The sequence below is a fragment of the Phragmites australis genome, chromosome 4 (assembly GCF_958298935.1).
Source record: "Phragmites australis chromosome 4, lpPhrAust1.1, whole genome shotgun sequence".
Classification (NCBI taxonomy): Eukaryota; Viridiplantae; Streptophyta; class Magnoliopsida; order Poales; family Poaceae; genus Phragmites; species Phragmites australis.
In genome coordinates, this window is record NC_084924.1 from 9,156,633 (window position 1) to 9,169,442 (window position 12,810).

At 47.5% G+C, this 12,810-nt stretch overlaps 1 protein-coding gene across 1 annotated transcript; it reads right to left on the bottom strand.

Annotated features, from left to right (window-relative positions):
- Positions 1 to 2,695: 2,695 nt before the first annotated feature.
- LOC133914578 (mitogen-activated protein kinase kinase 9-like) lies at positions 2,696 to 3,700 on the bottom strand. Its single transcript, XM_062357659.1, has one exon. The coding sequence runs from the start codon at positions 3,698 to 3,700 to the stop codon at positions 2,696 to 2,698; it is 1,005 nt and encodes a 334-aa protein (XP_062213643.1).
- Positions 3,701 to 12,810: the final 9,110 nt, after the last annotated feature.

The window sequence follows — 12,810 nt, forward strand, 5'->3', positions numbered from 1 at the left end:
TATGGGCTGCTTGAGTGGCGTGATGCAGCCCGCCGGGACATCGGCGCGCCGGCGGGATCCGAGCGTCGGTAGCCGGTTCTGCATGTTGCTAGCGTCGGTAGCCTTCACATGAGTACGGCGCGGTGCAGCATGGGTTTCGATGTCGTCCGTCTCACGGAACCGTCGCTGCCGCTGCTAGCCTGCCAGTGACCACATTGCTGCCGGGTGGTTCGTATAGAGTCTCCGGCGATAGAGGCTTCCTCCGTGTTCGAGCCATCCCGGTGATGGAGCGATTCCTATGCGAGCGGTGGTTGGATAGCTTGTAGATGCTGCAGATTGCTTGTTTTATATCTATGTCTGCAAGCGTTTTTCTTATGTTTAAGATTTTTTTCTATGTAGCTTCACTTGATTTCTTTAATAGAAATCAAAGTGGCAACCTTGCATTGTCTTAAAATATATATATATATGGGCTGCTTATGTATGACCAGCTCTAATGAATTTGCCAGAGAGTGATGTGTAACAACCTGTAATTTTCCAATTTAATTTCTTTTCCATTTTTTTACTCCCAGGTTTTTACTTGGAAAATGGTGGGGAATTGAATTTTCTGACCAGCGCAAGTAACATCTGCAGCAACACTTGTTCTTTGTGGATCAGAATGGCTGAGCCATATGGCAACAAGGTTTGGTTCACGAGGAATCTATGAGACGAACTGTGCTGGTAAATGGTAAGAATGTTCGAATTGGGATATCTCCAAGTACTTGGGCTGTTTCTTTAGCCAGTGAGATCGAGACGGCGTATTGTGACCTACGGCTAACAAGCTCGATGTGTCCGCCGTCATCATAGAATAATCATGTTGCTTTAAAATAGGTATCAGTTGAGAAGATCATTGGATAATGAATAGTGATTACGTAGTAATTAATTAGCAATTCAGCATGCTTAGCATTTTACTACTATGAAAGATTAGTATTTTGTATTAACACAAAATAGTATCATTTTGGGTCACGTGTAGTTAACACGTTTAAACTTTTATGATCAATATCTCTGTGAATATTTCATTTGAACTTTTGGAAATAATATTGCTAGATTTGTTTAAATAGTAGTTTCATAATATTACAAATTTACTATATTTTGCCTATAATTTTATACTAAAAATTAGTGATCAGAGTAGTGTGTTGATGACACTATCGATGTCGAAAACAATACTCTTTTGTGATCAAAGGAAATAATACATAGAGGTAGGGCCCACAAATCTAGTCATAATATATAGGGAGTCAACAAAGCCACTCAATTCAGGAGTGAGTACAAATTGATTTGTTAATGACGTTGTGTGTGCCGTGGGCCATCAGCTGCGACCGAAACTCTCATCTAATTATAATGCAGAGAAGGCACGAAGAGCTGAGATTCTTTGAGTTACATGCGCAATTAATCTTCGTGAGACTATTGAATTTTTTTTTGGAAGAAACAAGCGCCTTGGAACGGCAACCGGATTATTTGCAAGTTTGAATCCAGTCCCTATGATCACACGACGAGTGGCTCATGAATCCAGTCCGATCTCCCTATGGCACGTAATTGACTATACGTAATTACACCTTCCAGAATACTAATCACGTCTGTAAAGTGATACTGGCACAGTAAAGTATGATTATTGTGTTGCATGTCACTATGTCAGGCATTCGATCGGCTGGCTCGAAAGCGAGGTGTAGTAGTCAGGGAGGGGCAGGTTTGGGTTCCAATATACGTAATCCTTTAGGATCTGCAGAGAAATTAACCCATTTCCTCACACCGTAGTGTCCGCAAATGCTGCCCGTGAGATTTGCTGCTCGCGCCTCCCCCGACAGGCACACCTTCCATTTTTGAAAAAAAAATTCCAAAAATTTTTCCTTAAAATTTTTCTGAGTAATTTTTTCTTATTAACTTTTCCTCAATTTTTTTCTTGTGTAAATTTTTTCGGAAAACTTTTCTCCATAACTTTTTCTGATAACTTATCTCGATAACTTTTATGAAAAACTTTCCAAAAAAGAAAAATTACGAAGGGAAAAACTTTCAAAAAAGAGCTCGAGCTCTATGAATTCTTGAATGTGGTTATTTTTAGTTTCATGAATTCACGAACCTAAAGCTAAGTACACTAGCAGTATTTAGGTGTGCTATTTTATTTCTATTTTAAATTAAAAATATATACTTAATCTACTTTATTTTAGCCTACAACCTCTAGATTTGAGATGGAGTTGGAATCTAGAGCCTTGCCAAATAGTGCCTAATTAATAATCCACCTAATCTCCACAGCAAGTAAGGAGATGGGATTGATTGTATTATAGGTCTTGGTGAAATAATGTCAGCTGAATTAGTCGAATTTGCATTATAAATCTGAATTAATTAATTAATTCAAACAATCAACGGATAATTAAGTGGCAAACACATAATGCTAGTAGAAAAGGCCATGCATGTGTGAACTCCATGTGTTACAGCACAAAATTAAAGTTCATTGACAGGAGTTATGTCCATCATTTACATTTCTAGGCGACCCTAATTAAGCTAAGTAGCTAGCACATGTGCAACATGAGAACTAAGCTCTACTTTGCGTATGGTACAAATGTACAATCCCTGCGCTGCCATGTACGGGTGTAACAAAATTGATCGCATAGATATGTGCATGTGTCGCTGCTGCCTAGCGAGACCATGGCGACGATCGGGCCTAGCGCACGGCAACGGGGACGAGCTAGGCCTCGCCGGCGACCAGTCTCCGGAGTGCGCATCTCGACGTCGTGACGTCCCTCCCGGCTACGAACGGGTGAGCAAGAAGCTCCGCCACGGACGCCCTCTTGCGGTAGTCCTTCTGCAGGCACACCGCCAAGAAATCCTGGAGCTTTGCCGATGCCGCGTCGTCGGGCAGCGCGGGCAGCTCGCCGAAGCAGATGGCGCACATCAGCGCCGCCCAGTTCGGCTGTTGCCCGGCAGGGAGCAGCGGGTAGCGGCCCATGAGGAGCTCCAGGACGGTGACCCCGAGGCTCCACACGTCGGCGGCACAGGGGTCGTAGTGCCCGCCGTGCTCCTCCGGGTCGAAGCGCTCCGGGCTCATGTACGCGGCGGTGCCCATGTACGACGTGCAGTGGTCGCCGGCGCGGGAGAGGACCTTGGCGATCCCGAAGTCCGCGACCTTGACCCCCCCGGTCGTTGTAGCGAGAAGGTTCGCCGGCTTGATATCGAGGTGCACGATGCGGCGGGCGTGGAGGTACGCCAGCCCGGACAGCGCCTGCGCCGCCACCTCCGCGAGCGCGGCCTCCGGGAATGCCCCGCAGCGGCTCCTGACCGAGTCGAGCGATCCGCCGTCCGCCAGCTCAAGGAGCAGCGCGACATCGCCGGAGGTGGCCGGCAGGACAGAGTGGCACCGGACGACGAACGGCGAGGCGGTGCGGCTAAGGATGTCCGCCTCCGCGGCGGCGTCGCCTTGGTGCAGGACCTTGAGCGCGTAGAGCGCGCACGTCTCGCGGTGGCGAACCTTGTACACGGTGCCGCCGTTCCCGCGGCCCAGGACGGCGAGCTTGTCGAAGTCGGCGAGGCGGAACTGGCTCGACCGGGCTAGCGGAGTCGAGGCGGACTGCGGCACGGCGGCCGGAGGAGGGTTGGGGTGCCGGAAGGCTTCTGGCTCCTGGACGGCGGCGCGGGAGGGGACCTTCAGCGAGAGGTGGAGTGGCGGAAGCCTCTTCTCTCTTGCTAGAGCCATGTGTGATACGCTTAACAAAGTGTTATTGGTTAGCTTCTAAGCTAATAAGTGACAAGTGTTCTGTAGTTCTGTGCTACTGCTTATTTTGTAGCTGGTTGCTCATTTATACTTGTGCAGTTGTGAGTCATTTGTTTCTTTATTTGTTGCTCTCACCCAGTCATACTCAGATTGTGATGTGTGATTTCCCTTTCCTTTTTTTCCCTGCCCTTTTCCCTTGAATCAAATCTAGAAGGTGATTATTCCATCAAACTTTGCATGCACTTGTTCTCGAAGAGTATAGTTTTTTTTAAAGATGGTATGTGCTTTACCGATTTTATTAGATTAAAGTTAAAACAGGAGTTTTATGAAAGAAAAAAGGCGAAGGAGATACAAAATTAGCCACACCGCAATGATAAAAAACAACGAATACTAAAAAAGGAGCTACAACAAAGGCCGAGGAAAGCAGCTATTCCCTATGTACCACCAACTGAAATTAGTTGTAATCTTCTTTAATTTTGATGGCTACATCTATTGCTGATGAGATTCTATTTTGAAAAATTCCAAATCTTCCATCAGAAGGTAAGCACGAGCCCATTAAACTGATTCCTGAGAGTACAGATGAGGAGAGCCTGATTCCTGAATCTTTATGGTCGATTAACTAGTTCATACGGGCCGGCCACGGTGGATAGGGTCGCTGGTCTTATCAGGAATATTTCCTGTGGTATACAATAAAACCGTCACTTGCTTAAATAATCAATAGAGGTATACGCAGTCGCCGCCCATCAGAGATTAACAAGCATTTCTGACAGAATGACGTGTGAGAACGTGACCCCAAAAATACTTGCAATTAGGGCAAAAAATAATGAGTAGTACCGGCGGCAATTGGCATGTTAGGCATTACTTAGAACAAAAGCGAGAGAGATGAGGGCTCAGTCCGTGTGAATGGCCGTGCAAGCAAGCAGTATCGACTTTAGTTGAAAGAATGTTGAGCAACGTGTGTGATCAGCTGGCGTGCCCCGTGTTAGACTACCGCAGGGGTGTGACCCTTAGTTTGACAGCCGCCCGCAGTGCACTGTGTGATCCTTTAATCCTGCTTATAGCTGAGGGTTATAGGAAACAAGTAAAAATATAACTTGATTTATATGTAATAAACGATTGATAATTATATTAATTTAATTTGATATTTTTTGGAATTATAAATTAACGTATATGTATTGTAATTATGATAATGACTAACTAAAGTTACAAATAAAATCAAGTTGACGCGTTTATCTCTAAGTTTAAGAAAATTATACACGTCAGATAGTCTAGCGCTCTGGAATTTGTATATGTTAGATGGTCCGACGTTCAGACGGAGTACACGCCGGAGTATTTTAAGTCAAAAGCCAAACTTGAAGTACATGCCGAATGGTTCGACATTAGGCGAGGTGCATGACCTAGGGCAAGGTGCATGAATTCGTAGCACACCAACACACACAAAGCCGAAAGGAGGCAGCACATTGCATAACACTGTAGACCTAATATTGCATAACATTGGAGGCATAGCATCACAGGTAGGTTTGCAACAGACCGAACACCGAACGTCCAAGCTACTGAAGGCCCCACGCTGTGGGCAGTAAAGACTCCAAATACAGAAGAGACCGACATGAAGATAGCTAGAACTAGTAGCCATGGAGGGAAACAACAGGAAGCGTAGATTTGAAGCACTTGGTGAACTAAACCCAGAGCCACATTGACAGCATCTGGGAAAATCTCAGCAGCTGTGCACGCTGCCTCTTGGCCGCTGAGGGCAATCAGGGCTCGGTCCACCTCCTTGGCGCCCTCTTTGTCAAGGTGGAAGAGGGCCGTCAAAGCAGCAAAAGCATCCTGTGGAAGAGGGCCTTTGAACATGTCGAGGTAGTCCCGGATCGCTTGCTCGATCGGTGTGAGATTGTCCTTGAGGTAGCCTAGCTTCCTACAAAGATTGTGGCATGCTCGCTCTTGAATCGGCAAGCATTTGAGCCTATTTCAAACCTGTCGCTTACTGCGACGAATCTTAGTGGGGTCGATCGGAGTGCGTTGCATAGTCTTCTTGGACCTGATGATGGGAGGGGCAGGGGCATGAAGGAAGCTGGGCGTAGGTGTCACAAACAGCCACGCCAGGCTATGTGTGGCTGTTTCCGGCAGGGAGGGAGGGGTAGTATGTGGCAACTGTGGTCTCGGACTGCCATCCAAGGCGATTGGCTCCCTTGGCAATGCGATCAGGGCTTGCACGCCCGCAACAACAGGTTGCACTGGCGTAGCAGACAATGTGATAGAAGCGTCCAGAGGCTGTGTGCCCTTCATAGCAGACGGCATGGCCAGATCAGGTGACCATAGGTAGGCCTAGCATCCGGAGAGTACACCACAGGATCAGGTTCTGCTTCGCATAGGGGCTGGCTTGGCGAGGCACTTAGCTGCAAAGCTCCCGTGACAGCAGGCAAGGCTAACGAAGAACCAGGGGCGATGGTTGGCATTGTGGTGTCGCCCAGCGTTCCCTGCAGCGACGAGATCTTGGGAGGAGCTCGTAGGGGGATCGGGTAGGTGCAGTCCAAGCTCGCTGCTAGCTTCATGCATCGGAGTGCCTCCTCGACCTGCTGCACAGAAGTAGGAGCCGCAGGGTTCTTCATTCGCCATGTGTTAGGAGGTGGTGTTGTACCCCGGTTGGCAGACCAAGCCTCATTCCGCTTGCTGGAACACAGCGAAGCCTCGGCAATGGAGAGCCTGTCCGCCAGGATGCAGGTTTTGGCGATGTATTCGTCTGCGTCCTTCATCCAACGATGTTGGGCTTCCTAGAGAGCATGAAGATGGACATGCACCGGAAAAAACAAATTAGACACAGAAGAGAGAGGTTGCTCAGTCAATAGCTACTGGAGGTCAGTTGTTGCAGTTTCAGCATGTTTGAGTTCCGAAGAAGGTCCATTGAAGGCAACTTAAAGCTAAAATTGGCCGAAAGCGCAAATGCGGGTTTGATCATAGCCCCTGCTGGTGATGAACGTCATGGTGACCACCGTTGTGCTCCCACCTCCACGAAAAGTGAGTGCGCTCCCTGATCGGCCTGCCGTGGGCACCAACGCCCTTGTTTCCGTGTGGGCGCCCAGACCAGTCTCCGCCGTCGTGACGTTCGTCGTCTAAATCATCGCGGTGGCGTTGGTGACGGTGATGGCGCTCATGGTCGTCCTCAAGGCCACGGCCTACACGTGCGCGGTCATCGCGTTCTACGTGGTTACGCCTACCCTCCCGAGTCTCCCGGGCAGTACGGGCCACATGGGCATCGTTGAAAGGACAATAATGTCGCCTAGAGGGGGGTGAATAGGCATTTTACAAAAATTCTTCCCTTTTTACCGTTAGCCTAAACTTGCAGCGGAATATAAACTAACGGGTTTTTCACAAGTGAAAAAACTAAATATGCTAGGCTCAACTAGTGCACAATCATCCTAAATAAGTGTGGAAATTACAATCCTAAGGTGACAAAAATTACTCTAATCTAGCAAGAGATGTGCAATAAAACTTAAATTGAAAAAGGCTGAAAACACTGTTCATATACCTGAAATTATTGTTCACAAGTCCGGAAACGCTGGTGCACTCTGGATTCTCCGGTTTCTGTACAGAACAGAGCCCGAAACTGAATAAAAGGGATGGGTAGAGAGTTCTTGCTCAAACCAAGTGATGTCGTGTGTTACTAGAGATGATTCCAAGTAAATCTACGAAGAACCTACACTCAAATACACACAAACAAGTAGATCGAGCAATATGCACAAAGATTTAAACAAGAACTCAAAAGTAAAGAAACAAGAAAGGAGACAAAAGATTTGTTTCCTGAAGTTCGGATTCACCACCGTGAATCCTACGTCTCCATTGAGGAAGCTCCAACGAGCCGGGTCTCTTTCAACCGCTTTCCTCGATCCACTCTTGATTTCTTCCCTTGCGGAAGCGAAATCGAGCCCTTCACAAACTTCCGTGGCAACCCACAACCTTGGGTGCTCGTCGGCGACGCCTAGCCGCCTAGGAGGCTTCACCTCCAAGAGTAACAAACACGACGACAAACTTCTTGCCGAGAACTCAAGTGCTCAAGATTGGATTTTAGCTCACTTGCACTCAATCTTCCAATCTCTCAACCCAACTCACTTTTCTTCTCAAATCACACACTAGAATGGAGTGGGAGAGGTTCTTTTGGCTCTAGAAATGTGTTCTTTCGTGCCCTTTGCAGCAGTCCCAAAGGATGGGGTGAGTGGGGTATAAATAACCCACTTCAAACAACTAGCCGTTACTGTTCTGACACACCTACCCCGGAGTATCCGGTGAACACCGGAGTATCCGGTCTCAATTCCAAAAACGGCGTCAGAACGGTCACAGAACGTGTCAGAACTAGCCGTTATGCTCTTTTCTGGACTTTACCGGAGTATCCGGCCTACACCGGAGTCTCCGGTCGGCACTTAACACAGAAAACAGCCCCAGAGACTTCCCGGAGTCTCCGGCCACTCCAGGTACCGGAGTATCCGGACTTCACCGGAGTCTCCGGCCATTCCAGGTACCAGAGAATCTGGTCTTCACCGGAGTCTCCGAGTACAGCACAGCTGACCTCCGAAAAACGGCGATAACTTTTGATCCCGGAGTCCGATTTCGATGATTTTGGACTCTATGGAAAGCTTATTCAGAGGGCTACACATCCCAACTGAATTCATGACCTAAAACATATAGGATCAAACTGGGAACACTCTAAAACCCATTTTGGACACTTCCACACTTTCCGCTCCGGACTCTTAACAACAAACTCTCACTTGGGTTTGGTTGGTAACTCTTGAGCACTGAGACGCGACAATTAGCTCATGTTGCATCCCTCTTAATAGTGCGGCATACCTAGACTCAATTTCAAAGATAAAAACACATTTGAACCAATTTGAGCCTTTTGAATACTTTCAAGTACCGCTTCTTACTTTCAAACCTTTGAGAGTTGCCAACTTTCATAAAATCTTCACTCCATCTATTCTTGATTTCTCATGTGATTTATGCGAATCACTCATAGCTTCTCATGGCCCTGCACAGTACATTGGTGCAAAGCTTCACTCGCTCTTCACCATCGCCTTGGTCCTTCGGCGCCAAGCCATTTGCTTGCCCTTCACCACCGGATGGTCTATCGCAGCCGAGTCTTGCTTGCCCTTCACCGTTTTGCCATAAAAAACTATTTTGTATTCGACATCTTCAAGGAATTCATTTTATCAAATATGGAGTCCACTCTTGTTCTTCACTCTTGGCATATATGATGTCAATTCAACTTATGCCTTCTTATGGATCATAACCCCAACTCACTCTCAGGCACAAAGCACATGGGTTAGTCCATAAAACCTAAATGATAACATTTATACCTTAAGTTACTTGATCTCCACAAGTAACTTATTAGCCTTCATGCATATTGTCAATCTTCATATAGAACCTAACCCCACTCATTCTTAAACACATAGCACACTGGTTAGTCCATAAAACTCTATTGACAAGCATACCTTTAGTTACTTGATCTCTACAAGTAACTTAGCCTTCAAGCTTATTGCTAATCTTATTGAGCTTCTTCTTCTTCTTATGAGCATCACTAAAATCTCAATGACTTTTGATGCAATTCTTTGAACTCATGACATTTATCAAAGAATCCATGCTTCATCATTTATGCATCTCCTATGGAATAACCTAATAGCAATTCTCAATATGATTGTTAGTCCATAAGCATTGTCATCACTTACCCGAGCATCACCTAGAGCTCATTCATCTTAATGCATTTTCATTCTCCCCATTCACTTAGAGCTCATGCATATCTCTCATTCATGCATCACCTATGGAACAACCTACTAACAAACTTAACACCATTGTTAGTCCATAGGTATTGTCATTAATTACCAAAACCACATATAGGGGCTAGATGCACTTTCAGTCGTCGAGTCCGTCACTAGGAGGTGCAGGGTGTCCGTACACCCTATTCGACCCAAGCTCTCCATCACGCTTGCCTCTAAACCAGGTGAAGGTGTGCGAAGTGGGCGGGTGTTGTAGGATCTCGTTGCCCCGGGAGTCGAAGCCGATGGAGGAATTGGTGAAGTCTTCAAGCTTGTCCAGGTGAACAAGCACCTGGAATTTGGTGCCGTATTGCCACCTCTCCAACGGGACATCAGCAGCCTGGGCGGAGGAGGAAGGGTTGCCCATCGCCCTGTGCGTAAAAGCCAGCCACAAAACCTTGGGGATAGCACTGGGATTGGCTGTCCACGCCCACAGGTTGATGATGCTTGTGTCAATGGGTTGCATCATGTCGGTCTCGATGAACTGCAGCGAACAGGTGCAGCCGATGAGCTTCTCAATGTTGTCCGGGGACCAAGCATGCATCGGGACCCCCTCCAAGCATAGGCAGACCCTAAAGAACATCGCCGCACCAAAAGCCTTTGCTAGGCTGCGCCAAGGACGCAGCCGCAGCTTGACTCCATTTCGCTTGATTCGTCGTTGCTGAAGGGCCACCTTGCAATGCTTCTTCTTCTGGAACTTGATGAGGAAGGCATCTGGGTTGTGGGTGGACACAGAGACCTCCCTACAATGGAGGCAGAACTCGTCGAGTATCGCCTCCTCGACATGACGCGTGCCACCACCAGGCGAGAGGCTAAAAGCCCAAGGAACGACAACGGTTCCTTCCCACTCCTTGATCTCTTGCTCGATGTCGAAGGAGGTGGGGATGATGAAGGTGTCCTTCTCAGGGCGCGTGTTGGAGTCGCCGAGCATCATGGCGGCGTTGCCATACGTAGCGGAGGAGGTGCGCCGGGCCGGGGTTCCTATCGAACAGTGCCAGAGACGTCTCCTGGAGCTGTGAAGAGCCGTGGACACCTGTTCCCGATGAGGGGGAACGCAGCGGACGCAGCTTTGCTCCCGATGACCTGAGTGACGACACTAGAAGCACCGAATTAGGTCGCGGCAGGAGGCAGAGCGGTGGTCGGAGGACAAACACTTGAAGAAATGGCCTCTTGTGCACTCACGGAAGAGGGAGAGCACATTGGAGAGGAGCCTTTGTAGGGGGTTTGAAGGCGGGCGAGCGGCGTTCCCAGACCGTCCGTCGCGTCGAAGTGAAGAGGGGTGCCGGTCCCAGCTTGAGTGCGCCCTCTTCCTCCACCAAAACCGTCCTCTGACCTGGATCCATCCCGAAATTCGCAATGACCTCTCCGTGTGACGGGCCTGGGGGCAAGGCGCCCGGAGCGGAGCTTGGTCATGGCAAATTGACCGCGCACCGCTGGCTAGCAGCGCCGGCCTACAGGAGCGATGAATGCAGTTGTGTGTCTGCTAGTGAGACGGAACAGTAATGACCGAGCAAAGCTTTTGACGTAGAGGTTGGTGAGGGGGATTGAAGGCAGGAGGGGGAGGTCGCTTGACCACGTCAGTGTAGGAGGGGGCAGAGGAGACGTTGATTTGGGTGTGGGAGGGACTACGGAGACATCCCCGAGCTCCGGCGGGCAGGATCTGGGTGGCGGCGGCAGTGTGTTGATGGGGAAGCAGAGGGGATCTGGAGAAGTTTGGGAGGATTGAAGTGCTAGAGGGCTTGAGAAGCGGCAGATCTAGGGGCTGGTGGAGGAAGTGGTTGTGGGTGGGCTGCGTAGGAGGTTGAAGCGGGACTCCCGGCGGCGGTGGGTGCGGGGGCGGGGGCAGTGGGGTCACTCTCGCTCTCACTCTCTTCGGAGACATCCGATAAAATTTCTTAACAGTAATGTGATGATTAAGCAAGTTCATATACATTTTAAGGTCTTTTTACTCTCTCTCTCTCTCTCTCTCTCTCTCTCTCTCTCTCTCTCTCTCTCTCTCTCTCTCTCTCTCTCTCTCTTCTTCCTACACCACTGCACAAACAACTTAGAAGCAACCATCTTCACTGGCCAGTGATTAATTTCAGACATTCATATGTTGTTGATTTAAAAGCCTATATTGATACAACTATAAGATAAATGCCTAAATGTTGATAAAGCTCAAAGTTATAGATCGCGAGCTTCCATATCCTCATTAGCAATCCCAGACGGTGAAGGTGTCAATATGATTAAGTTAAGAAGGTGGGGCAATTGTTGATAGACTTGAACCGTTTGTTGTTGAGCAATACAGTTGCTACAGCTATAGTTATTTTTTGTAAGTGTACATTGCAATATAAAATAGTAAAATACGATGAATAAACATTGTGAGTGTAATATCAGCATATATATAATTATTTTTAGTTTGTTGCAGCATGAATGTTTCACAGTACCATCAGCTGATTACAATGGCTGCATAGCCCAGTAATGCTTATGCAGCCAACTATACTAATTGAGTTACGACTAAAAAGAGCAGCTTGATTCAGTAGTGCTGCCATTACGTTAAGGTCAAATGATGAGAAGGAAAGACTAAAAAAACTGTAAATATTAAGAAGATTCTGGTTAAATCAGTGGAGAATAAGGACAACCACCTAAAGCTTTGCTATGAATAGTATTGTTGTGCAGCGTCGTACGCTACAAAAAAAAAGTTAATCCCAAATGGTTCGGAACTCGTCGTTCCACATTGTTCTCGAGTTGTTTGGGATTGGGTGTAAGTGATAATTATGAGTTATCCCAAACACAGCGGTGGATTCAACGGAGAATAGGAGGATAGGGAGCCTCTATCCTCGGAAATACTTAAGAGCCTCCTAAACTTTTTCTATAATTTTTTGTCATGAAATAGGAGAAAAAAAGGAGAAAGAAGTAGAGAAAAAAAGAGAAAAAGAAGAAGAGGAAAGAAGAAGTTGAGCCTCTAAAATTTAACTCTAGATCCATCACTATCCAAACAGTTGTGGAACCATGTGAAATAACTGTTACCACGTATAATTCTAATTGTAAACCGTCTGTGATACGTGTTGGTGGTGCGGCTCCAAGTGCTGGTGGTGGATGTTCCATGGCCATTCCATCATGTGGGGTAACGGAGGAGCTTGCAATGGCCTGAGGAGGCAGAGCCACTTCCAGTTTGGACCAGCCAGATCCGATTTCTGCTAGCTCGATGGGTCAATGTCCTGCTCATCGCAGACCACACAACTGGGCCAATCTGGGTACACACTGGTCGCTGTGGATGTGGAGGATCTTCGTGGTCGGTTGCTGCAGGTG

Excerpts from the sequence above, each read along its gene's own strand:
- LOC133914578 (XM_062357659.1), bottom strand. The coding sequence starts at position 3,700 with ATGGCTCTAGCAAGAGAGAAGAGGCTTCCGCCACTCCACCTCTCGCTG.